The sequence below is a fragment of the Phoenix dactylifera genome, chromosome 9 (genome assembly GCF_009389715.1).
Source record: "Phoenix dactylifera cultivar Barhee BC4 chromosome 9, palm_55x_up_171113_PBpolish2nd_filt_p, whole genome shotgun sequence".
NCBI lineage: Eukaryota > Viridiplantae > Streptophyta > Magnoliopsida > Arecales > Arecaceae > Phoenix > Phoenix dactylifera.
The window spans coordinates 17,534,021-17,559,508 of NC_052400.1; the positions used below are offsets into that span (position 1 = coordinate 17,534,021).

Genomic DNA, 25,488 nt, shown 5'->3' on the forward strand with positions numbered 1-25,488 from the left:
AATATTTATATCATATTTTCGGTATCTTTACATTCATTTAAAATAAATATAAATATAAATTTTTATATCTAATTAATATACATATTTGTCCAAAAAAAATATAAATATGAAAATATTAACATGGGCCGATTCGATTTAAGCCCTGCACCAAAAAAAGAAAGAACCGTACTAAGGAGCGGCGCAGCGAACACAAAAGTAGATAACCGGGAAATAAGATCACACCGTTACCCATATTTCTGAGGAACGCCAAATGTTGTCGCCTAGGGTTACTGGTGCATGAGGACACGTGTAAAGCCTCGCCCACGCCAACACGGCCACCAACGGAGGAAAATAGGAGCAGAGAAGTACAAATCCCACGCGACAGTGGTACACCAAACCCCTCCTCCCAAGTCCCGACTGCCTACTTGCCGGAATATTCCGGCGTGACGGCGAGCTTTTGGATTTTTCCGAAAACTATATATACCTTTCTCCTCTCCTCCTCCCTGCCCTAAAATACGCATCCCCCTTCTTTCCCCCGCCTCTCCTCCCTACGCCTCTCTCCTCCGCCGTCCCATCGCCTTTCCACCCTTTCTCTCTCTCTCCTCTCTTTCCATGTGCTTGTTCTTTCTGGCGTGGAGATCGATGCGCGATGGAAGCCTTCGAAGGGGATGCGCAGGTTGAGCAGTGAGAGGTGCTTCGGATCGGGAAAGATAGAGACTTTCTTGGTTATCTAGGGCGCAGAGCGCTCTTTCCGTGGCGGATGGACGCGGTGGAGTTGTCCCTGCCAGCGAATGTTGTTGCAGTATCGAAGCTCTTGGCCACCGAGGGTTTCGGGAGGGTTGGGGAGCCGGAGAATAGGGGCTCTGACGGCGCCGATGCTCGTGTTTTCGGAAGTCACAAGCTTTCTGGTTGCAGCCCTTATCGTTGCGGTAACATTTTTGCCCTTTGATGGGATAAAGATTCGATTTTAACACCTTAGACGGAATAAATATTGGATTTTTAGACCTTATAAGGGATGAATATTCGATTTTTTACATGGATCGAGGGTCATTTTTCCTGATCTGTTGCTTCTTGGAGGGGTTGATGGATATATGGGTGGACGGTAGGTCGCATTTTAGGTGTCTTGATAAATGGATGCTGTACCCATGTAATAATGTTGTTCCTCAAGGCTAGGGTTTTGGTTGTCAGGAATTGAGGGGTTCACATATTCTTGCTTTTTATGTATGTTATTTTGAGTCCAGAAAACTGGGTGTGATTGCTTATTTAGAGATTGATTTTACAATCTTCTGGTGGAAATTATTGGAAGGCCATGGGGTTCATCTCTTCTTGCTTTTGTTTGTTGTTAGTTTTTGGTTCTGGAGAACAGGGTGTAATTTCTTAGTTAGGGATCTACTACTTCTGGTGGAATTTCTTGGAAATCCATGGAGTGGCGTCTTGTAAGCCAAAGGGTAGTGGTATTCATGTCATGTTGTCAGTTTGACTGAAAGAAAACTTTCTGTCAGATCTGCTGCGTAACGGCTACTTTGGCATTGGTCCCTTGCTATTTCCTCATGGTTCTTGTGGTGGTATCTGTTATTATCATATTTGTACGCAGTATATGCATGTTTGTACAGACTTATATTTATACATGTCTACGTGCTTGGCCCTTCATTTTACTTCACATCTATAAGTCCAGGAGAGTGGGGAAAAAAAAGAAAAATGGTCACTTGGTTAGATGACATCTTTTCTCATTTCTATCCTTGTCTCATCGCTTTTGTTGTTCATATGCTTTCCTTTTCTTTTGTTTTACATTTTTATTCGGAGCATTATCATCATACAGTAATGAAGTTTATCAAGCTATATAGTTTCAGATTTTCTTCCTAACGACCTACCAAGCAGGATTCTGAAGAATTATGACTGATATTCAATAATCATAATTGTGCAACTTTTCAAGTATCTTTACATGCTCTTGTGCTCCAGATATCCAGAAGATATACTTTCAACATATGTACTTTTGCATTGCTATCTGTGTATATAACTAAAGGTTCTACTTTTTGTTTGTTTGAATCTTGGTATCTATATTTAGGTTAGAAAGTATTGGTATGCGATAAGTTATTGATGCTCAAGGCCATTTTTTTTAATTTTTTTCTGGCAGTTGTCTAAACATGAGTGTCTGATGTTTCTACTGCTTTTATTTCGCAAATCTTCTTTTCTGATTGTATAAGTCTTGATACTGGGATAAGTGGATAACCATATCCTCATATTTTGTATTTTAAGCACAAGAATGTATTATGTTCTTGTTAACTGATTTGGAACACATTATATGCATGCCAGATGCCAAACTTCAACATCCAATTTCGGAATTCAGTTCAGTTTCCAGAAACAAAAAGCTTGACTCGGAACTTTGTATGCATGAAAATATGCCTCCCAGTTCCAAATGTGAAGGTAATGGTAAAAGGCATCACCTTGGGGAGGCAGATGTGTCTGTCCTATCACTACCCAAGTATGAGGGCAGATCATTGAACAAGAAATCTGTAAAAAAGTTGAATACTTTTCCTGGGTCTAAGCGACCAAGAATAGATCAACCTGAAAATTCTGTGACAAATTCTGGAGTTGATGACCAGAATAATATATCGAGGACAATTGGATCTGACAGCATGCGATGCACTTCCACTGGTAAAAAGGACACCACTTTTGGTTTTAATTTCCTTATGGTGTATGCCTTTGCATTTCTTAGCATTATTAGATATTCTAAAGAACAGGATGATGTTTGTAATGGCTGACAGTGTTGAATCTTGATTTTTCATTTGACTATGCAGATAAATCCCGAATGGTCAAGCAGAAGCGTGGTCATGATGGAAAGAAAATGGATAAAAAGAATTTTAGAGGCGGTTTGAAAAGTAAATATGATTATTTTACAACAAAGGCTGGGTTAACCAACTGTGATTCGGCTTCTGGAGGAAACAACATTCTTGGTATGCAATAAATATGCAGAATAACTTTTTTCTGATGTTTCTTTTATGTATGTTTTCCTTTTCCATTAGCATGTGCACGTGCATGTGCATGTGCATGTGTCTAAGTGCATGCTTGCATGCATGCATCTATACAGAAAGGCCCACTCACATGCATGCATACATGTATATGTGTGTGTGTGTGTGTGTATAAATTAAATAATTTTCTTCCAGAGAACCTTCTGGAAAAGCTATTCAATTTGGTGTCTCATATGGTTCTTTTGGACATGTACTTCTGTACGTTATTTGTCCTGATAACGAGGGCTTTTTCACATGGAAGGAAGCAAAATCATTTAAGTCTTTAAAATTTAAGAGTGAAGATATGTTTATTTCTGGATGCATCTAGTGGTTGAATTGCTTTACTTTTAATAATTGATAAGCAGGCAAACAATTTCTTGCACATCTTTTAAAGATGATTTTTTTTTTAATCTCCAAGTTTCCTTTCTTGAAAAAAGTTGTTTGTAGCCTGTGGTGGGCTTCAAAGAGTTTTAGTTGTTCTGATGTAAATCTCATTTTGCTGAAGAAATTACTTTGCTCTTTGTTTTATTTTATAAGGGTGTCAACGGGGCCTAGGCCCGAAGCAAGCCGAAGGTTTGAACCCTAGGCTCGCACCAAGCTCAGCTCAGCCCGGATCTGGCCTGAAAGTATGAGGCCCAAGCTTGACCCAACTCAATATATGCTTTCAAGCTGGGTCAGGCTCAGAACCAGCCCATATATAATTTTTAACATTATCTTCGGTGTAGGCCCTGACCAAAAATTGATCAAGCCTCATTTTGAGGCCGAGCCTGGCCCACGTCCATAAAACTTGAGACTGAGTTTGGTTGTTTCAGGGTCACAATGTCGGGCTAGGCCAACCCATTGGCTGACCTAATCTTGATCATATATTATGACCATTGCTTTATTTTGTCTCTTGATATCACCCTCTTGCCCTTCATCACATTCATGTAATGTTAGTCTTCAGTGATAAGGAAACTTACCGGGTATTGAATATAACATGTTGAATAAACGGATGATGATCAATATAAGTTCTGCTACTAAATATTTTAAGAACTGCAATATTCATTATCTTTTTGCTATGACCTGACAAGTGTATCCCCATGTTTTTCCAAATATGGTTGTGTTTCTAAATATGTTGTCACTAGGGTCTGCTGTGCTGGAACTGGGGCCCAGACTGGTTGCCCGGTGGTACAGTGATCGTATTCCGTGCCGGCCCTGTACTGACACATTAGAGAAGGCATGGGCGAGGGTGAACGGAAGCGAGAAAAAGAGAGAGAAGGAGGGTGGCGGAGGCCGGTGGAGGGTCGACGGAGGTCGGCGACTTGAGCAGGGGAGGCGGAGGAGGGCTCCACAGTTGGGTCCCCTGTTTCGAACGAAACAAAGGAACCGGCCGCGGAGCTTGGCTCGCCGGCCTCTGCACGACTCGCCAGCCTCCGCTCAACTCGCCGGCCTCCGCCGGCCCTCTATCGGCCGACCTCCACCTTTCTCTCTCTCTTCCTTCCTCTCCATCTCCCTCCTCCCCTACTCGCTCTCTCTTTTCTCTTTGTTCTTCTCCATCTCCCCCTCCAGCGATGGATTTCATTTCCGTTGTTAGAACCGTCCCGGTCTGCCGGCAGGACGACTCGGTACGATTGGGACTACGCAGTTTGGGATGGTTCTGCCGACCCTGATTTTCATGATATTGAGATTTAGCTCCTATTAGTGTACTACTAACATTATTATGGTCTTTTCCCACTTTCCTTGCTTAAGGCGAAATCCAAATGTGCTCATTGTCCAGCACGTGGTGATATCAACTCATTCCATTCTTTCCGCTTTATCCTACACCGTTACAAATCTTTCTTCTTGTTAAGTACTCATTTTTGACCCTTTTTTAAAAAGTAATAAATTTCCCTTGTAACCTCAGGCATTCAATGATCACACAACTCTCAGAAGCATCTCTGTATGCCATCCATGCAATCCTTCTTTTGTATGATAATCTATCATCACACAAATTATATCAGTCGGATATTACTTGTAATTTTGCTAAGTTGTGAGTTGTCTCCACGAAAATCGTATAGCATATTCTGATTTCTAATTTTATCGGTATTTGGCTGGATCCTCCAAAACTTTCCCTCATCATATCAATTTGCTGTCATCCATATTCTCGACTCATCTTTAACCCTACACCCTCTGCAAATTGCTTATGCCATGGCATGGCTCTTATCATCAACGAGAAGTTTTTTTTCTAGGAACTTGCTTGTCTTGTGGTATCCACGACACCCGTTGCTCCTTCATATTGATAGTTGCAGTATATACATATATATGCATATGTATATATGTATGTATGTATGTCTGCATGTATATATATGATGGACTCTCCACATTCAAGATCTAAAGAGTTGAATATGATCTATACTAAGGATCGCTATGCCGGCACCAGGGTTCAGATAAGTTGCTTGGTGGCATGCTTCGGTACCCTCTCGTGACATTCTATGCCGGGTTTGTACCGACACATTAGGGAGGGTGGGGGAGAGGGAGAATGGGAGGGGAAAAGAGAGAAAGAAAGGGGAAAGAGACAGAGGGAGAGGGATGAAGGGAGGGAGATAGAGGGAGAAGACCGGTGGAGTGTGCCCTGACATGGAAAAGAGGGTAGGGGAGAGGGACAACAGGAGAGAAAGAGAGAGAGAGAGAAGGGGGGAGGGAGGGAGGGAGAAGGAGAGGAAGGGAGGTAGAGAGGAAAGTGGCAAATGTCCAACTAAGGGCTGGGGAGCCGCGCGGAGGGGCAAAGGAGGTTGCTGATTTCATTTAAATTTTTTGAAAATAAAAAGGTCCCCCCTCTGGGACCCTTGTTTCAAATGAAACAGGAGAACCGGAGGTTGAGTCCCTTCTCCACCCCTTACGCGGCTCCTCTGTCCTCCGTGGCCCTCCACCGGCCGTCCACCACCCTCCCTCTCTCTTCTTCCCTCTCCCCTCCACCCCCTCTCTTTTCCTCTCCTTCCTTCTCCCTCTCCCCCTCCTTCACCCATTTCTCAATTTCATTGCCGGAACCATCCTAGTCCACCGCCGCAAGGCTCAGTATGCCTCAAAGCAGGCAATTCGGGATGGTTTCGCTTTTCTTGATTTATACTATAAAAATTCTTAGAAACCAAAATGTATGAGTTTGGTGTTTTCTAACCTAGTCAAGTGGGTGTTAGATGGATAACTTTATTAGCATAATACTATGCTTGCTATGACCTAATTATCAAAACCCAGTGAATTTAAATCCATCCATGTTTTAAGATGTGTAGATCATGATCCATAATGTAGAGTTTCAATTCATGTGCCCTGTTATGTATTTTATCACAATAGTGTAATTTCTATCATTCATTTTTGTACTAACTTGATGCATGCATTAGAAACCACCAAATATATATGAATTTTAGTTTACAATCATTTTTTATAGTGTAGAGCATATTCAACGGTTTGAATCTTCAAATTGGATCACCTATGTTTAATTTTAAAATTGTTAACTCCTTTTTTGAGGAGTTAGTGCAAGATGTGTAGTCCAGCCAAGGTACACCATCTCGGCACTGGGCTTCTCACCGGTGCCACCCTATTATTGTGTCGGTATGGGAGCTGTTTTTGCACACCAAGTGTCGATACGCCCCTTGCACCATTTACTAGTACGGTACGGTACATCCCAAACCGTCCCTTTCGGTACGGTGTGGCATACCTTGAGTCTAACTATATATATGTATATATGTATGTGCACACACACATACACTATGCATATATGTATGTAAACACACATATACATGTACTCTTAATAATACCCAATTAACTGTGCCCTTTATAGCTGTTGCTCTTATATGATCTTCTGTTGACTCCATAGTGTGTCACATAAGTTTGACTATGGTAGTTGATCCAGTTTCTATTGTACATTTATTCATAGCTGGCTGTCATGATATTCCTTTAATCATATTATGTTATCACAATTTTTTATTTCATGGATAGACTTTGGCAAAGCTGCTTTCTTCTCTTTTTGAACCCAATGTGTAATATAGGTTCCCATATATTTTGCCTTGATGGCCTTTTTCCACCTCCATTATTTTTTTTTCTTTCTTTCAAAATTTTGGCTATTTGTTCAAAGAAAATCTTTAGACTCTTTCTCTCTCACACACACACACACTGAGAGAGAGACATATACGCATGCATATACTTTCAGAAGTCAAACCTAATATTGGTTGTCTTTTGATTCTTTGGATTCTATACTACGAAACGACTTAGGATTTTGCATATGAAATAATGGATTTATGATGTGAATTTAACCCTGGTAAAACAAGACATCTAGCAAATCAATATTGCTGCAGTTGGTACCTTCCTAGAATCACCAAGGCAATAGCAAGATTGTCTTTGCTTATATTGATTATTAGGTTTCATAAGCAATTTAGTTTTGTACTTACACAGATTTATAATTATATCTTACCATTTCAAATTAGGAATAAATGGTCTCAAGTCAGATCTCCGTGATGTTACAAAGTATATGGATGATCTGTCATTGAATGAACTTCTTGACAGTAGTTACAAATACTCTAACTTATGTCCTGAAAAAGGAAAGAGAGCCCCCAATGTTGATGAAACTATTTTAGCCTCAGTTAGGAAGGCTTGCTCTATCCTTCCACTCCAGGGTGCAGTTGGTAACAGTGGCAATGGAAAAGCTGTTATAAACCTCTTGAAACCTAATTGCGCTTCACTGAACTTGTCTGAATGTGATAACAAGGATAAGGGCATTGATGAATCAGTACCTTGTAACAAGGTAAGTCTACAATTTGTGTTATTTTCTCATATAAATATAAATATTAAATAAGCAGAGCATCTTTTAATTATTTATTTACACTTCTCACCAGGATCCTGGTCAGTTGAACTTGAATCTCTCCACTTTATACCAGCCTAAAGACATTTTAAAGCAGTTAACATTTCCTCCAGCTCAGGATTTGGATGCTCTTTTGGTGTCTGCTATGCACATGACAACTTTTTGTCATGCCTGCTTGCCACCTTTTCAATGGTCTTTTTGCCACAATGGAGCTTGCAAACCCAGTGTCGATGTTGGTAAAGTGGCTTCAACAAAGAGCACATCCCAAGGTAAATGGGTTAGAATAGGAAGCAATTCCACTTCCTTTGGAGATGATCAGAGTTGCTTCTCTGAAATGGAATTGAAGTCATTTAACCACAATGAAGATCCTATAATCCAGCAAAAGATTGATGATCTTCTTCAAGATGTGAACACCCTGACAACATCTGTCAAGCCATTATGCACTATGCCAATTTCTCCAGAAGCTCATATTTCGAACAGTGTTGTTTTGAAGAAAGAATCTGGTGTTTCTGATTCATTTATTTCTAAAAGGTGTAATTTAATGGAGGAGCACGTCAAATCTTCAGATAGCCATCTGGAATTTGACTATAAAGATAGTGTGTTCTTGAAAACTTCTGAATCTGAAGTCTGTCAGAGGTTTAAAGGACTTGAACCGAACTTAGCGGATCCATCACAGTCTACTTTGCAATTTGAGGACAATGAAGTCACCCAGAAAGCACAGGATACAGTGGGCAGACATGGTTGTTCAGAAAATTGCTCTTGCTACTCCTGTAAAAGCACTTCTGGTGGATGTGATCAGAGTTCACGGTATTTTCTTACACCAAAGATATCTAAACCAGGTAATATGCTAAAATTCAACATGCATTACTTGGGCCATGCCATACCTGAAAGGCATATATCTTGTTTGCTTCTCAGGTTATCGGTTCTTTGTTTCCAAAGAAAAGTTGATACCAGTGACAGATTTAATATTTTCCATCTCATCTTTGAACATAATTTGCTAGCATAGTATATACATGCATAATCGAAGCTTAATGTTATTTTATTTTTAGCATTATGCCGTAGTTGAAGCTGATAAATTAGGAAATGGCATTCATCATACTTATCCTACTATATGTGAGAAGAAAAAATAACAGCTTATTGTTGTCTTTTGGATTGTTCTAGTAAATATTTGTACATCAAGACACATCATTATCTGTTGAGTAGTTATGTTGTAGAGAATACATAATTGTGGAGTTTGATGTATGCGTTTTCATGAAGTAAGAATTCAATTTGTTGTTCCTGAATGTTAGGTTCAATGAAATGCACAAATAATTTATATGTGATTTGTGTGATTTAAACATGGGGATTGTGATTTCCTATCTGTATATGCAGAAAATATAGGATTTGCAAAGCCATTATGGAAACAGTTTATGTTTATTGAAAGTTAATCCTGTCCATCTAGAATGTGATTTCTTTTTCCTCTAATGGAATGTGGAATGATTTTGACATATTTTAGCTCTGTGATGGAATGCTTTCTGTTTTCAGATGTCTTTTTTAGTTTTGCATTGTATATACTTTTAAAATACTTTTTTACTGGTCATAAAAGAGAGAGCTGACAACCAATGCAGTTTTGCCTGCTTCTGTTTCATGGAGGATGTTTTAAGAGTATCTAAGACAGGTGCCTTGTGTATTTCATTGCAAGACGGAAAAAAAAAGCATTACAAACATTGGTTTGCGCTAGAAGCCCACTTCTATGCATGCCTCTATCATCTGTGCATGCATGCATGCACGCACTACCATGTACATGTCAGGTAGTTCCAGATTACATGGTTGAATGTGGCAATTATCTCATGTTATGAGAGTACCTGAAATATTACTGGGAGTTTATGTCTGCTCATACATGGAGAATTACTGATCACTCTCTCAGAAAGGTTAATCAATATATGATCCTTCTTTTTGTTGAGGCAAATTACCTGGTATTCATTTAGAAACGCTTGAAGAATTATTTTTTTTTGGGTTTCATAAAAGAAGATCCTAAGGTAGAATAATTTTTTGAGACTTTAGAGCTCTTTGATTGATACAGGAGATGGAAATCCTAAATTTACTTTGAGTTAGAGTATTTAGTATTAGGAAATCTTGTGTTAGGGCTGTCTTGATAAGTTTAATTTTCGAATATTTTAATTTATGAATCAATTGTATTTTTTTTATAATATCAGAGGTGAGGGGAAAAGGTACCACGAGAAGTTATTTGATTATTATGTAGTTGAGTTATTACCGCAGCTGTTGTTTGATAGTTGTAGATCCTTAAGGTATTTCTGTGTTTCCTTTAAAATTTAATAGTATATTTGATTCTATTAAGCATGGATCGGGAAGCTTAGCAAAAATGTAAAGGTGATAGCAATGCTATATGGAATCTTTTGCATGATTATAAACTGGAGCAGTTTTTCCTGTATGGAATTTAAATTTCATAAAACATGACTAATGGAAGTCAAAAATGCTTACTTTGTCATATGCTGAGGACTTTATGGAGAATTGCATAATGGATCATGAAGTCCAAATATCCATTTATTGTCCAGGGAGTTTTCATAGATGCTGAAGCATCTGACAACATGATGATAGATGGAATGTGCAAAGAAATAGCAGAGGTCAAATTTTTGCCTCTTAAGCAAATCTTGCAGTTACTCGTTCATCCTGTTTGAGGCCTATTTAAGTGATGAAGAAACCTAAACTGCATTTGATTAGGTTTAGGAAGATAAGCCTGGTGATTGAGGTGATGAAACTCTGATAGAAAATAGATAACTCAAAAAGAAATATTAAAAGAAGATAAAGAGGGTTTTCGCAACCATGAATAAGCGATGGTAGGAGCTTTATTGTATCTTGTGATCAACAGTTACTCCTCTCTCTAGAATGATACAGGCACAACAATTGTGTCTGACTAGGAGGCTACCCTTGCTCGTTTGGCTCAGGACATCATTAGAGATAAGGGGCAATCCCTTTGGGTGCTTTGTGTAGTGCTGCTGTTTATGTGGTTTTCCTTCTTATCATCTTCTTCTTTTAGCTGGTAGAATACTGATTTTCAACAAAAACCCCTTGGTTGAGTTTCAAAAGGATAGCCAATGAGATGGCAGACTCCATCCATAGCTTTTGGAGCTTTGGGTGGTTCTAATGTTTATGTGGATTTCCTTCATATTGTCTTCTTCCTTCTAGCTGGTAACATTCTGATTTTAAACAAACATACACATAAAGGAATGGCCATCGCCATTTTTTTTTTCCTTGGGAAGGATGAGTCTAAAAACACTTGCTTAAGCTAAAAAATACATGTACCTTGAATATGTCTGGTGTTGTTTTGATCCCTTTTACTAATTCTATAGATAGTAGCTCACAATAGGAAGCATCATTAGGAGTTAAGAATAGCTTTGAGGGCTTTTCATGGCCCACAACATTTACATATGTAGAGAAAGGTTGCTATTTTGTGGATTCAGTACATGATCACCTGATGTATAGTTATTTTATACTTTCACATGCTACAAGGTCTACCTATAGTCAGGTCAATATACCTTTGAAATGTACGATCTTAATGGCATATATTTTTTTATTCAAAATTAATGTGGCACTAAGCAGGGGAGTTCAGGAGCAGTGACATTTAGATCTTGTGATGTAGCATGAGAGTCCACAAGAACAACCAAGTTCATGGAGATTAGCAGCTAAGAGGAGAGAGAAATAACAGTCGGCGGAGCAAATTCCAGATTTTTTTGCATTCTTTTATAGAAGACTGGAATATACACAATAAATAGTACAAAATGGTTTACTTTTGCCAGGTGAATTAGCTCCATCGAACTGCCTACTTTGAGGGCACCAGAGCAAATGTATGGACAGATTTGGTTCTATTTATCAGAAATATCTGGCCACGGCCGCCAAAACAACTTTGGCAGAAGTAAAGTTGAAAAGAAAATTTTGGGCCAAGTTCTTGTTGGTTCCACTTGTTTTATTGCATCCTTGATAAGAATTCTTTTGTAAATCAATATCATACAAACCTTGAATTTTGATTGAGGTGAGCTCATCTCGAAATTCTATAGACTGACTCCACTCAGACAATTGTGAAATATATTCAATTAAAATATTCAAGACCTGTCCCATCTCTAGAACCTATTGTAAAAAAGGTCTAACCTCTGGTGATAAAAAATAGTCATCTTCTGGATCAAGCTTGATGATTTATAGCTCGAGTTTTATAATTGGACCCCTTGATATTTATGGCCTTTATGAATGCATGCATGAATGTATTGTTTTAGGCTTATAGCTAATTGAAATTATTTGCTTCTTTTCTTCTGTGCTTCTTTTCTTTTCCTATCAGGAGTGCAGCATATGCTACTCTTATCTGCTATCTTTTCCGTCCAGAATCCTTTTTTCCTTTTGTTTCTCTGACGAAATTATTTTTACTCTGTTGTGGCAATTCTCCTCACCCATTCTGACCTCTACAATATATTTGTCAATTAAATAGGCTACTCACCGAGGGTACTGCTTGCTGCTGAAATACTATGTGAAATGGGACGCCGTTCCAATGTCCTCAAGATTCGAAGCCACAACAGTGGGGGGATGAAATGGCCCAAGACGCCTTCTCAGAAGCCCATGAAGGCACGCAAGTCTACATCTTCCATGGATAAAACAGAGAATTCATTTCTCATGGGTAGGCATCATGATCCAGTTGGAAGTCCAGGCCTTCCATCTGCGAAACATAAGATGATGAGTGAAAATAAAAATGATCTCACCCACATGAATAATACTGGCAGAGGATCTGTAAGATGGTCTGTTCCTTTGGAAGGTGTTACATCTCCCAGCAAACTGGAAAGAGATCCCACCATCAGCACAAGGCCATTGCATAGCTATGCCACCAGGCCTTCATCTCTGATGCCAACCCCCATTCAAGGCGAAAAGGGCTGGGACAATCGGCAGAAGCTTAGGAAAGCGACAGTGGCATCATCAGTTACCTTTCGAGGGTCTTATATTAAAGACTGGAACAGGGGAAGAAGCAAGAGAGTGTGATTGTAAACTACTCTTTAACATACACAGTCAATGCCAGAGCTGCTTGTTGAGAGGCTGTGAAATACATAGATGGGGTCTGGGTTGAGCTTCTCAGCAGGTGACAGGATAGAGATGTAGCCTTACAAATGGTTTGACTGGAGGAGAGAAATGTGCCTCCAATTCTTAGCTTGAATGGGTTGGTTGGAGGGCTCTGTGAATTAATTGGGCAATTTTGTGGGCCAAATTGTTATTTGTGATGCTGTACTTGTCTTTTACATTTGCCATATATAGTGCGGTGTCCGTCCTCTATCTCTCTCTTTCTCTCTGCTTTAGCAGATAGTTTTACAGACAGGCCTCTTCTTTTATCTATGTTTTTCTTGGGTGAGTATCCGGTATTAATTTTCAGAGGGTTGTCCAGTTGATGGCTGGCCATGAAATCTCTTTGATTCTTTCATTGTGGGATTGGATTTCTTTCTCTATTTTGATCCCACATTGATTGGAAAAGGTTTTGTATGATTATGAAATCGATGAATATGCTAGCAAAACTGGGTCTCTAGTATTCGCTGCAAATGCAAGCATTGTTTTGCTGGGAAAATATACCTGTATCTGAGAGAAAATATTTCCAGTTTTTCGACGCAATGGTCTTTTTCCTGCAGAAGGGGGTAAGATTTAAGTGAGCCAGTCATAATGAATGGAGCTACAAGTAAAGCTCAGTCCTTTTAGTTTTGCTCTTCAAATTGGAAGGTTAAATCCACATTTTGATCTTATCCTAAAGGGGAAGGGGTTTTAAGAAAAAAAATACACTTTTAAAACGCCTCCATGATATGGAAATGGGATCACAAAGATTTGAATCTTACACTTGTCCATAGAGGAACTCGGAGACTCCAGAAGCAAGCTCTTGGTGGAGGAGCATAAAATTCTTGGGCCCGAAAGAAAGTTGAAAGAGGTTTCTTTTCTTTGACTAAAAAAAAAAACGAAGTGGAACCCCTTTTGGCGTTTTGTGCTCTCTCTTCAGATAAAAGATGACGTTTTGGGCTCTCCTACCTAAATCCATCCAGATCAAAGAAAAGATTTCGAAGGAAATAACACAAAAGAATCTATTTACTTCATAGCAATGCAAACACAAAACGTCATCTCATTCATAACGGTTCACAAGACAAGCAGAAAGCGCACGCAAGGATCAATCAATTACAAGTTACTCAAAAAAAGATCAATCCATAGCAAGAGTGACTAAAATGAAACCAAACTCCCCCGTATATATAGCACCGAATCTTCTACAACATCAGTGAATCCACTCTTTTCTCTCCCACTCGTTCACCAACTCCATCATTGCCTTCTGCAACGAGCCTTGGCCGCCACCTTGGCGGCCAGCATCCTCTCCCTCAGCTTCCTGCTGCCGTCCGACGGCCCATGCAGAACGAGGCATTGGTCGAAACATGAATCCTGATTGCATGCACAAATCCAAAATCGAAAGTACCGCATATTAACTCTTTTCACCACTTCGTCGCAGACCCCTATTTCATTAGTGCTGACACAAGCTGTGTTGGGAATGTTCTGTTGAAATTTATGCAGATAGATGGCTCTAAGATTTATTTATCTTATACTCGAGCTTCATGTTTGTTTCGACAAACTTAGTTAGATTCCCCATTAATCATATCTATCGCAATTCGCAAGGTGCGACGCTAATCTACCAGCTAGGACTTGGTATCGTCCAACTTGCCATTGCTACAAATCCTGTCAGACACTGACGAACCAAAAAAATAGTTGCACTTGTAAAATTTCTCGTCTCTATTCCATGCAAATTTATATTGCAGGAGAATTCAGCAAAGAAAGAAGTTTTTCTTTTTTATTTCTTCAGTGGTTGCTTTTGAAAAAGAAAGATAGATTTTGCAAGTACCTGGAAACTGAAAAGATTAAAAATGGTCATAACGGGATGCTAGAAGTGGATTCTCAGCAATTCCAATTGCCGAAACTCTGCCTTGCGTGCAGGCCCACCGGAAGATTTACTTAGCGGCAAAATGGCTGCAACAAGAAAACAAGAATAGCTTACAAGATACTTCTATATGTAATTGTTATTAAACAAGAGAAAAGCTGTTCGATTATGAATGTATGCAGTGCAATTTGTTTTAAAAAGCTACCTAATAGCAAAGTTCATTCATGGCCTGACATGATCTCTGGTGCAATTTGGTGCAACTCGGATGTGTCTAAAACTAAAGGCCTTTGTTGATCAGTTGGGAACAAGATCTGAACTAAGAAGTACCGAAGGCATCAGTTCTTACAAATGAGCCAACTAGTCAGCCACTTGATTACATTTTTTTATAGAAATGAGCAACCCTGAATGCCCAAAGTATATGTTCTTAAAATCGTAAGTGTATAAGATGGTAATGTAAGGATTTACTAGCATGATACTATATTATATTATGATCTGATCATCAAAATATGGTGAGTTTAAATCTACCGCCTCTTTGTTTCTTGCCATCAGGTGTGGAAATTTCATTGCCTTCTGGCATATATATTATCAGTACAAGAAAGATTCAAATAAGTACTAAAGATTCGAATAAGTACATTGAGAATCAAAATTCTGGAGAACCAATTGAATGCTCTAGCATAGAAAATTAAAATAAAAATTATGAAAAAAATTCTCTCATAATTCCACTTCCATCAAAATCATCGGTTTTAGGGGATTATTTTCATTTGCATCCACCGAAGGGTGGATAATTTTGCCCTTTTACCATACGCACAATAGTCTAAAGGAAAATTACAATTTATCTTATCAAGTTTGGACAATTCTTATGCATACCTCTTCATCTTTAAAAATTTTCAAAGTTACCCTTCATATCTCTAAAATGTTTCAAAATTGTCCTATCGTTTATCTCTTTTTAATAGAGTGGTGGCATGTGATCATTACATCATAGTATAAAGTTACCATAGAACAAATATGCCCTTAATATCTTCTCCATGGAGCCTTAGACGCCCATATCATGCAACATAAATAGTTCGAGTTATTTTTTTTATAAAAGAAATATTGGCAATATATGTAAGTCCTAGCGTACGCAAGAGCGGGCTTCTCTTTCAAATGGCAGAGGAACCAAAAAAGAAAATAATTTGTCAACACGTAGTGAATATAAATAAATAACAAATAAATGAAGTTTTGAAGTTGTTAAATTGATAAGTATCAAAAAGTTCTCATTAAGTAATTAAAATTGCGATCAAACACATACATATGTGTGTATGAATCATGCTATTAATTATAGCAAGTTAGTCAAACTATTAACTTTAAATGGAATCCCAAAGCCATATTAGAAAAAATTTCAGAAATAATCAAAATAAATTTAAGCGACATAACAACCATCCAAGAACATTACAAAATATATATGTTCTTCTTCCCGCTTGGAAGGACTCCACACGATCGGAGGAAGAGTCTCAGAAGAAAGTCATTGGAGGCTGAAAAAAATCGGAGGAGGAGGAGGAAAAGCCTAGGATGATAAAATATTAAATAAGGTATTTTTGTTAAAAAAAAAAATTTATAATGGTGTGCAAATGGTGTTAGCAAATATATATACAAACATCCAAACCAAAGACTATAACTATTCGGAACATTCCGTCATGAAAGTAGAAATTTCTTTATAGTTTCTCCTGTTAAAATTTCATCCTCATGTATTTCACAAACCAAAATAGGTTATTCACTTAAATAATAAGTTTTGATTCAATTCTTTTTTAGTAATTTGGAGAACGATCATTTAACTGTTTGGGCAACAAATGTTATTGTTAGGGGAAAAACCCCAAGTCATATATCCACAGAGGCGCTCGGCCGAAGAGCGCCGACCGGAAAGCTGCTCGGCCAAGAAGTGCCGACCGGAAAGCCACTCGGCCGAAGAGCGCCGACCGGAAAGCTGCTCGGCCAAAGGATGCCGACCAGGAAGGCGCTCGACTAGAGGGCGTCGACCAGAGCGCGCGCCAAGAGGTGCCCCACCCAAAGCTGCTCGGTTAGAAAGTGCCGACCAAAGACAGCGCCGAGGCGCTCTGCTAGAAGGTGATCGCCTAAAGGGCGCCAACCAGGAGCACTTGAAGCAACCCCGCCACAGGGCGCCCCATTGGGCGACCAGCTCGGCTCGGCACTCTTGCCGAGCCGATGCCTTAACCAAATGTTCAACCTCCGCCTAAAGTCCAAGGGACTGACAACTCCTACGGCTTGCGACCTGCCACTATCTCCAAGCCATCAAGGCATAAGATCTTCGCAGGTATTCGGCACGACCTGCCATTAATGCATGAGACTCTCTCAAGTCTCCGATGCACTCAGTCATTTAATGAACACGGCCCAAGACGATCTCCGGATCACTGAACCATCAGAGCGCATGGCTCTACCTGACCGCCGGTTCATTCGGTAATAAATGCACTTACCATCCACAGACCCCAGGCCCGCTACGGCCGACGGTTCAGCCACTCCAACAGGTCCGATCGACCGTGACAACTCCCTGGTTCCGGTCTGATTCGGCCTTTTTTTTCCACCACGCCATTAATGGGCCAAATCGTGCCCAATTATCACATAACGGGACAAACCTCCTGTCACCTCCCAGGTAACCGAATCCTCCTATAAAAGGGAACCTGGGGGGAAGAGAAAAAGGGGACAAAAACGGGAGGAAAAATCCGAAGCTCTCTCTGTCTTCTCCACATACTCTCTTCCCTGCTCTCTCCACATACTTGCCCCCTCTGACTTAGGCATCGGAGGGCCGGCGCCGGGGAGCCCGGCCACCGGCTTTTTTGCAGGACAGGACAGGACTGGACGCACCACCCCTCTTCGGACTTGCACACCCCCCGCGGCGGAGGACGCAGCCGGCCGGCGCACCGCCGTCCGCCCCCTGCAGCAGCGGAGCTCCTCCTTCCCCGGCTTCGCGGCGGCCCCCGGGTCCAATTTCCAGCAACAGTTGGCGCTAGAGGAAGGGCCCGAGTTCGCCACCATGAAGCTAAGAAGCAAAGGGGCTTCCAACGCCTCTCGACGTCCTCCACCAAGCCCAGAATGTTCCGTTCGGAACTCATCACCCCCGGTTGAGCCAGCACCTCAAGTTCGACCGGAACAATTTGATGCCCTGGTGCAGCAAGTGCAGGCGTTGGCTACCGCCGTTCAAAACTTGCAACCCAGGGGCATCCCAGCAGCACCGCCTCCCCCGGCTCCAGTTCAACTGGGCCCCCCTACTAGCGGGCTTCCTCCTCGAGGTCAGGACTCTCAAGTCCAGGCCTCCCTCTGGAGAGAGCACCCAGTCAGAGATCACGGAGGCTGGCCACAGCCTTCAGAAGCCGAGTCGGTTCCAGGGCAACCTGCACCCAGAGGAACCGCTGTAGCAATCCTCCAGAATGATGAACTCGACAAGAAGGTCGAAAAGCTGGAGCGCCAAATCCAGGCACTCCACGGGAGAAAATCGGGACGTAACGGCGACTTCGAGTTCAATACGAAGTCGCCCTTCTCCCAGGAGATTGAAGATGAACCGGTTCTCCTCCGGTTCAAAATGCCCCAGGTGGAGCCTTACAACGGCAAGGCTGAGCCCTTTGACCACCTGGAGAGTTACCGGGTCTTGATGGCCCTACAAGGAGCCTCGGAAGCCATGATGTGCAAGGCTTTCCCGGCGACACTTCGAGGACCAGCCCGGCTTTGGTTCACCGGGCTGAAGCCAAGTACTGTCTCCTCCTTTGAGCAGCTCGGCAGACAGTTTGCCGGCAACTTCGCCGCCAGCCAGCCCCAGCGGCGGACATCCGACTCCCTCCTCGACATCAAACAAAAGGAGGGAGAGTCCTTCAAGGAATATCTGGACCGGTTCACCGCCGCAACATGGAAAGTCCGGGAGCTTGACCAGTCAATCGCCATGTCGGCGCTGAAGACTGGAGCCCGGTCCTACAGATTCCTTTTCTCGATTGAGAAGAATTTCCCAGCGGACCTCACCGAAATGTTTGCTCGGGCACGGAAGTATGCCAAGGCGGAAGAGGCCGTGGCAGTTAGGCGGGGTGGAACCGAGCAGAATCCCAAGAAGAGGCGCCGCGAGGAACGCGGCCGACCCAGAAGCTCGTCTCCACGACGAGCTAAGAATCCGCCCCGCCCGAAGAGTCCACCCCGGTTGAGAGGACCGCCGCAGCAGAGGTCACTCCGCCCGAGGTTCCCGTTGCAGGCCCGTGCACCTGAAGGGAGGTATGAAAAGTATACTCCCCTCAATGCTCCTCGGGCTGAAATCCTCATGGAGATTGAGAATCGGGATTGCATCCGGCTCCCCCCTCCAAAGCCAGACACCAGAATCCGGCGTGATCTCCGGAAGTATTGCCGTTTTCACCGGGATCACGGCCATGATACCGAGGATTGTTATCAGCTCCAAAATGAGATCGAAGCACTCATTCGCCGAGGGGTGCTCGATCGGTTTGTGCAAGGCCGGCGCGAAGGGAAGAAGCCAGCCGAAGGAGCAGCACAGCCTGAAGGTTCCAATGCCAACAGGCCCATCGCCGGCGTCATCAACACTATCCGAGGAGGGACCTCGGCTGGAGAAGCCTCAGGGGAAGGAACCTCCTCGAAGCGCCCGCGCACATTTGAAGCTATCTCCTTCTCAGACGACGATCTAGAAGGAGTCGAAACTCCCCATGATGATGCCATGGTCATCTCCATGATCATAAATAAATTTGATGTAAAACGCATCCTGGTTGATAATGGAAGCTCGGCGAATGTTTTGTATTTTGATGCTTATTGTAAAATGGGGATGACAAAGGAACAGCTACGGAGGATGAATGCTCCGCTAGTTGGATTCACTGGGGATTCAGTCCCAGTAGAGGGCGAGATCGACCTTCTGGTCACAGCCGGGCTCGCCCCTCGTGAAAGTACCGTGGGTATGAGCTTCCTTGTGATACGCCTGCCCTCGGTTTACAACGCCATCCTTGGAAGGCCAGGACTCAACGCCCTCCGAGCAGCGGTCTCAACTCACCACCTGCTGATGCGATTCCCCACCAGCCAGGGGGTCGGCGAAGTCCGAGGAGACCAAATGGTGGCAAGGCGATGCTACCTGGCGACCCACGAGGCAAAGCGACCCGCCGAGGTGCCTGCCCCAGCGACTGACCAGCCCTCAACCGAGGTTATGGAGGCACGGGCCAACCCCCAGAAAGAGCGGGTAGAGCCCGGTGAGTTATTAATTCAGGTTCCTCTACGTGAGAACTCTCCCGAGCTAACCATGCAGGTCGGCTCCGGCCTTGGCAAGCACGAGAGGGGTCGCCTCGTCAACTTCCTGCGAGACAACATGGATGTTTTCGCATGGTCGCCTGCAGACATGCCGGGGATAGATCCAGAGATCATGGTCCACCGGCTCCAAGTAAAGCCAACCAGCAAGCCCGTGAGGCAGAAGAAGCGAGGCGCCGCCCCTGAACGACAGCAAGCAGCAGCCGAGGAGGTCAGCAAACTCCTTGAAGCTGGATTCATCCGGGAGATAGCTTACCCGGAGTGGCTCGCCAATGTGGTCCTCGTCAAGAAGGCCAACGGGAAGTGGCGTATGTGCGTGGACTACACCGACCTGAATAAAGCCTGCCCGAAGGACAGCTTTCCACTTCCTAGCATAGACCAGCTCGTGGACTCCACCTCGGGTCACGAGCTGCTGGCATTCATGGACGCCTTTTCCGGATATAACCAGATCCGCATGGCGCCAGAAGACGAGGAAAAGACAGCCTTCATCACCGACGGGGGAACCTACTGCTACAAAGTGATGCCATTCGGTCTAAAAAATGCCGGGGCGACTTATCAAAGGCTGGTCAGCCGGATCTTCAAAGACCAAATAGGCCGAAACATGGAGGTCTACGTGGATGACATGCTGGTGAAAAGCAAGGCGGCGCAAGACCACATAGCCGACCTCAATGAAGCATTCTCCACACTCCGAAAGTACCAGATGAAGCTCAACCCAGCTAAATGTGCATTCGGGGTCACCTCCGGCAAATTCCTCGGCTTCATCATTACACAACGAGGAATCGAGGCCAATCCAGAGAAGATCCGAGCCCTCCAAAGGATGACGCCTCCCAGGACGGTCAAGGAGGTACAGCGGCTCACGGGCCGAGTGGCAGCCCTCGGGAGGTTTATCTCCCGCTCGGCCGAGCGCTGCCTTCCATTCTTTGCAGCCCTCAAGAAGCCGAAGAACTTTTTGTAGTCGGACGAGTGCCAGCAATCTTTTGAAGAGCTCAAGCACCTGCTGGCTTCCCCTCCCCTACTCACGAAGCCTCAACAGGGTGAGCTCCTCTACTTGTATTTAGCTGTCTCCCCTGTAGCAGTAAGCTCGGTCCTGGTCCGAGAGGAGGGGAAACTTCAGAAACCGGTGTATTACACCAGCCGGGTCTTAAGGGATGCTGAGACCCGATACTCCAAGCTTGAGAAGACCGCCTATGCTTTGGTCATCTCAGCTCGGAGGCTCCGACCCTACTTCCAAGCTCACACAGTGGCCGTGCTGACTGACCAGCCGATCAAGCAGATCCTGCAAAGATCGGATCGTGCGGGTCGGATCACCAAATGGGCCATTGAGCTCGGGGAATTCGACATTGAGTACCGGCCAAGACAGGCGATCAAAGCACAAGCACTCGCAGACTTTATGGCCGAGTGCACTATACCAGATGAGGTCAAGCCTGAACCTGAACCACCGCTGGAGCAGACCCCGAGTTTCACATGGGCTCTACATGTCGATGGCTCTTCAAACTCGGGGGGCAGTGGAGCAGGATTTATTCTCACCAGCCCGGAGGGGGTGGTCGCCGAGCAGGCCCTGCGCCTCGAGTTTCCTGCTTCCAATAATATGGCGGAGTATGAAGCGCTCGTCGCCGGGCTTAAGCTAGCCAAAGAGCTAGGAGTGAAGGACTTGAAGGCCTTCAGTGATTCCCAGCTCGTCGTCAACCAAATTGTGGGCGACTTCGAAGCTAGAGACCCGACCATGCAGAAGTATCTCCAGAAAGTACGGGATCTCGCCTCGACCTTGGACTCTTTCCACGTCCAACATATTGCCAGATCGGAGAATCTCAGGGCCGACCGGCTATCAAAGCTGGCATCCTCTCGCATGAGCGAGCTTCCCAAAGGGGCAGTCCTGGAATATCTCCAAAAGCCCAGCACGGACGAGACCGAGCGGACCCTCTGCACCGAGCTCGAGCCAAGCTGGATGGATGAACTCATCAGCTATCTGCAAGACGAAACTCTCCCTGCTGATGTACGAGAGACTCGCCGAATCAAGCGCCTCGCCACCCGATACATACTATACGAGGGAAAGCTCTATCGGAAATCCTTCACCTCTCCCCTTCTCAGATGCCTTCGCCCAACGGAAGCTAATTATGCCCTGCGCGAAGTCCACGAAGGAATTTGTGGAAACCATCTGGGAGGACGAGCCTTGGCCCATAAAATTCTGCGCCAAGGGTATTATTGGCCGACACTCCAGAAGGATGCTATGGATTTCGTCAAGAGATGCGACCGGTGCCAAAGGAACGCCAACGTTCAGCGCCGGCCCTCGGCTCTTTTGACTTCTATCAGCTCCCCTTGGCCTTTTGCCCAGTGGGGAATTGACATCCTCGGGCCATTTCCTCTGGCCACCGGGCAAAGGAAGTTCCTGGTCGTCTCCATCGACTACTTCACTAAGTGGGTGGAAGCTGAGCCCCTCGCCCGGATAACCGAACAGAAGATGCGGAATTTCGTTTGGAAGTCCATCATTTGCAGATTCGGGCTTCCCCGCATCCTTATCTCTGACAACGGTCGCCAGTTCGACAACATCCATTTCAGAGAATTCTGCTCCGAGCTTGGCATTGACCACCGCTTCACCTCGGTCGCGCATCCTCAGACAAACGGAGAAACCGAGGTAACAAATCGTACTATTTTGCAGGGTCTCAAAACCAGGCTCGACAAATCCAAAGGACAGTGGGTCGAAGACCTATAAAATGTCCTGTGGGCTTACCGGACTACGTTCCGCGTCCCCACCGGCGAGACTCCCTTCAACCTGACATATGGGACGGAGGCCGTCATTCCACTAGAGATTGGGCTCCCCTCTCCAAGAGTCGAGCACCATGATGCTAGCTCTAACTCTTCGCAGCTCAGAGGCAACCTCGACTTGATCGAGGAAACAAGGGAGGTCGTCCGAGTGCGTATGGCGAGGTACCAACAAAAGACAGCTCAGTACTACAACGCCAGGGTCAAAGTCAAATCTTTCAGACCAGGGGACCTTGTCCTAAGAAGAGCTGAAACCTCCCGACCAACTGAGCGAGGGAAGCTGGCCCCGAATTGGAAAGGACCATACCGAATCACGTGCATTCGCCGGCCCGGAGCTTATCAATTGGAGTCTCTAGATGGGACTCCCATTCCGCGGAGCTGGAGCTCTGAAAATCTCCGCGTGTACCACCAGTAGAACCCTAAGGGGTCCCTCATCATTCAACTATTAAATTTCATCTTATGAATTTCACTCTATAAATTTCATTTCACGGTAAACTGATGGATTGCGAACTTATTCCGAGCTCACCAATTTTCTTGATTATCTCATGGCATCAGGTTTATTCTTCCCTAACCACGGTTGGGATGCCCTGATACCTCGGGACGATGGAGTACCTGCGTGGACTCCCTGAAGATGTCCATGAGTTTATGGTGCGCTCTCCATGGACGAGCTCGGCTCGTGCTCCATCGATTATTGAGTAGCGGTCCTCTCTGACCGGACGAGCTCGGCTCGTGCTCCATCGACTATTGAGTAGCGGTCCTCTCTGACCGGACGAGCTCGGCTCGTGCTCCATCGACTATTGAGTAGCGGTCCTCTCTGACCGGACGAGCTCGGCTCGTGCTCCATCGATTATTGAGTAGCGGTCCTCTCTGACCGGACGAGCTCGGCTCGTGCTCCATCGACTATTGAGTAGCGGTCCTCTGACCGGACGAGCTCGGCTCGTGCTCCATCGATTATTGAGTAGCGGTCCTCTCTGACCGAACGAGCTCGGCTCGTGCTCCATCGACTATTGAGTAGCGGTCCTCTGACCGGACGAGCTCGGCTCGTGCTCCATCGACTATTGAGTAGCGGTCCTCTCTGACCGGACGAGCTCGGCTCGTGCTCCATCGATTATTGAGTAGCGGTCCTCTCTGACCGGACGAGCTCGGCTCGTGCTCCATCGACTATTGAGTAGCGGTCCTCTGACCGGACGAGCTCGGCTCGTGCTCCATCGATTATTGAGTAGCGGTCCTCTCTGACCGGACGAGCTCGGCTCGTGCTCCATCGACTATTGAGTAGCGGTCCTCTGACCGGACGAGCTCGGCTCGTGCTCCATCGATTATTGAGTAGCGGTCCTCTCTGACCGGACGAGCTCGGCTCGTGCTCCATCGACTATTGAGTAGCGGTCCTCTCTGACCGGACGAGCTCGGCTCGTGCTCCATCGACTATTGAGTAGCGGTCCTCTGACCGGACGAGCTCGGCTCGTGCTCCATCGATTATTGAGTAGCGGTCCTCTCTGACCGGACGAGCTCGGCTCGTGCTCCATCGACTATTGAGTAGCGGTCCTCTGACCGGACGAGCTCGGCTCGTGCTCCATCGATTATTGAGTAGCGGTCCTCTGACCGGACGAGCTCGGCTCGTGCTCCTACCCCGACCTCGGCCGGGATGCCCCGATACGTTGGGATGTTGTCTTCATTGGCCAAGCAAGCTCGGCTCATTTTTTACCGGCTTCAGCCAACGAACTCGGCCCGCTATTCCATTTCTGGATTTCTCTGCCGACGTCCTCAAGAAGCGGAGTCCGAGCAGAGAAGCGTCTCCAGTCGCCTCGGCGCACGGACGCATTTTATTTATTGTCGGCATTATTTTATCTATCTATGGATTTCTCTGCCGACGTCCTCAAGAGGCGGAGTCCGAGCAGAGAAGCGTCTCCAGTCGCCTCGGCGCACGGACGCATTTTATTTATTGTCGGCATTATTTTATCTATCTATGGATTTCTCTGCCGACGTCCTCAAGAAGCGGAGTCCGAGCAGAAAAGCGTCTCCAGTCGCCTCGGCGCACGGATGCATTTTATTTATTGTCAACATTATTTTATCTATCTATGGATTTCTCTGCCGACGTCCTCAAGAAGCGGAGTCCGAGCAGAGAAGCGTCTCCAGTCGCCTCGGCGCACGGACGCATTTTATTTATTGTCGGCATTATTTTATCTATCTATGGATTTCTCTGCCGACGTCCTCAAGAAGCGGAGTCCGAGCAGAGAAGCGTCTCCAGTCGCCTCGGCGCACGGACGCATTTTATTTATTGTCGGCATTATTTTATCTATCTATGGATTTCTCTGCCGACGTCCTCAAGAAGCGGAGTCCGAGCAGAGAAGCGTCTCCAGTCGCCTCGGCGCACGGACGCATTTTATTTATTGTCGGCATTATTTTATCTATCTATGGATTTCTCTGCCGACGTCCTCAAGAAGCGGAGTCCGAGCAGAGAAGCGTCTCCAGTCGCCTCGGCGCATGGATGCATTTTATTTATTGTCGGCATTATTTTATCTATCTATGGATTTCTCTGCCGACGTCCTCGAAGAATGGAGTCCGAGCAGAGAAGCGTCTTCAGTCGCCTCGGCGCCAGGACGCATACGGTACAAGGTACCATTTATTTAATGTCTTTACATTATTTTCGTTTTCGGATCTCTGCCGACGTCCTTGAAGAATGGACTCCGAGCAGAAAGCATTTGCAATCGCCTCGGCGAAAGAATGCTCAC

The 25,488-nt window shown here is 44.7% G+C and overlaps 1 protein-coding gene across 1 annotated transcript; it reads left to right on the forward strand.

Annotated features, from left to right (window-relative positions):
* Positions 1 to 325: 325 nt before the first annotated feature.
* LOC103711753 lies at positions 326 to 13,249 on the forward strand. The gene is made up of 6 exons (XM_008798058.4): positions 326 to 908; positions 2,293 to 2,634; positions 2,778 to 2,933; positions 7,424 to 7,740; positions 7,832 to 8,636; positions 12,275 to 13,249. The coding sequence occupies exons 1-6, from the start codon at positions 740 to 742 to the stop codon at positions 12,814 to 12,816; spliced, it is 2,331 nt and encodes a 776-aa protein (XP_008796280.2). The 5' UTR covers positions 326 to 739; the 3' UTR covers positions 12,817 to 13,249.
* Positions 13,250 to 25,488: the final 12,239 nt, after the last annotated feature.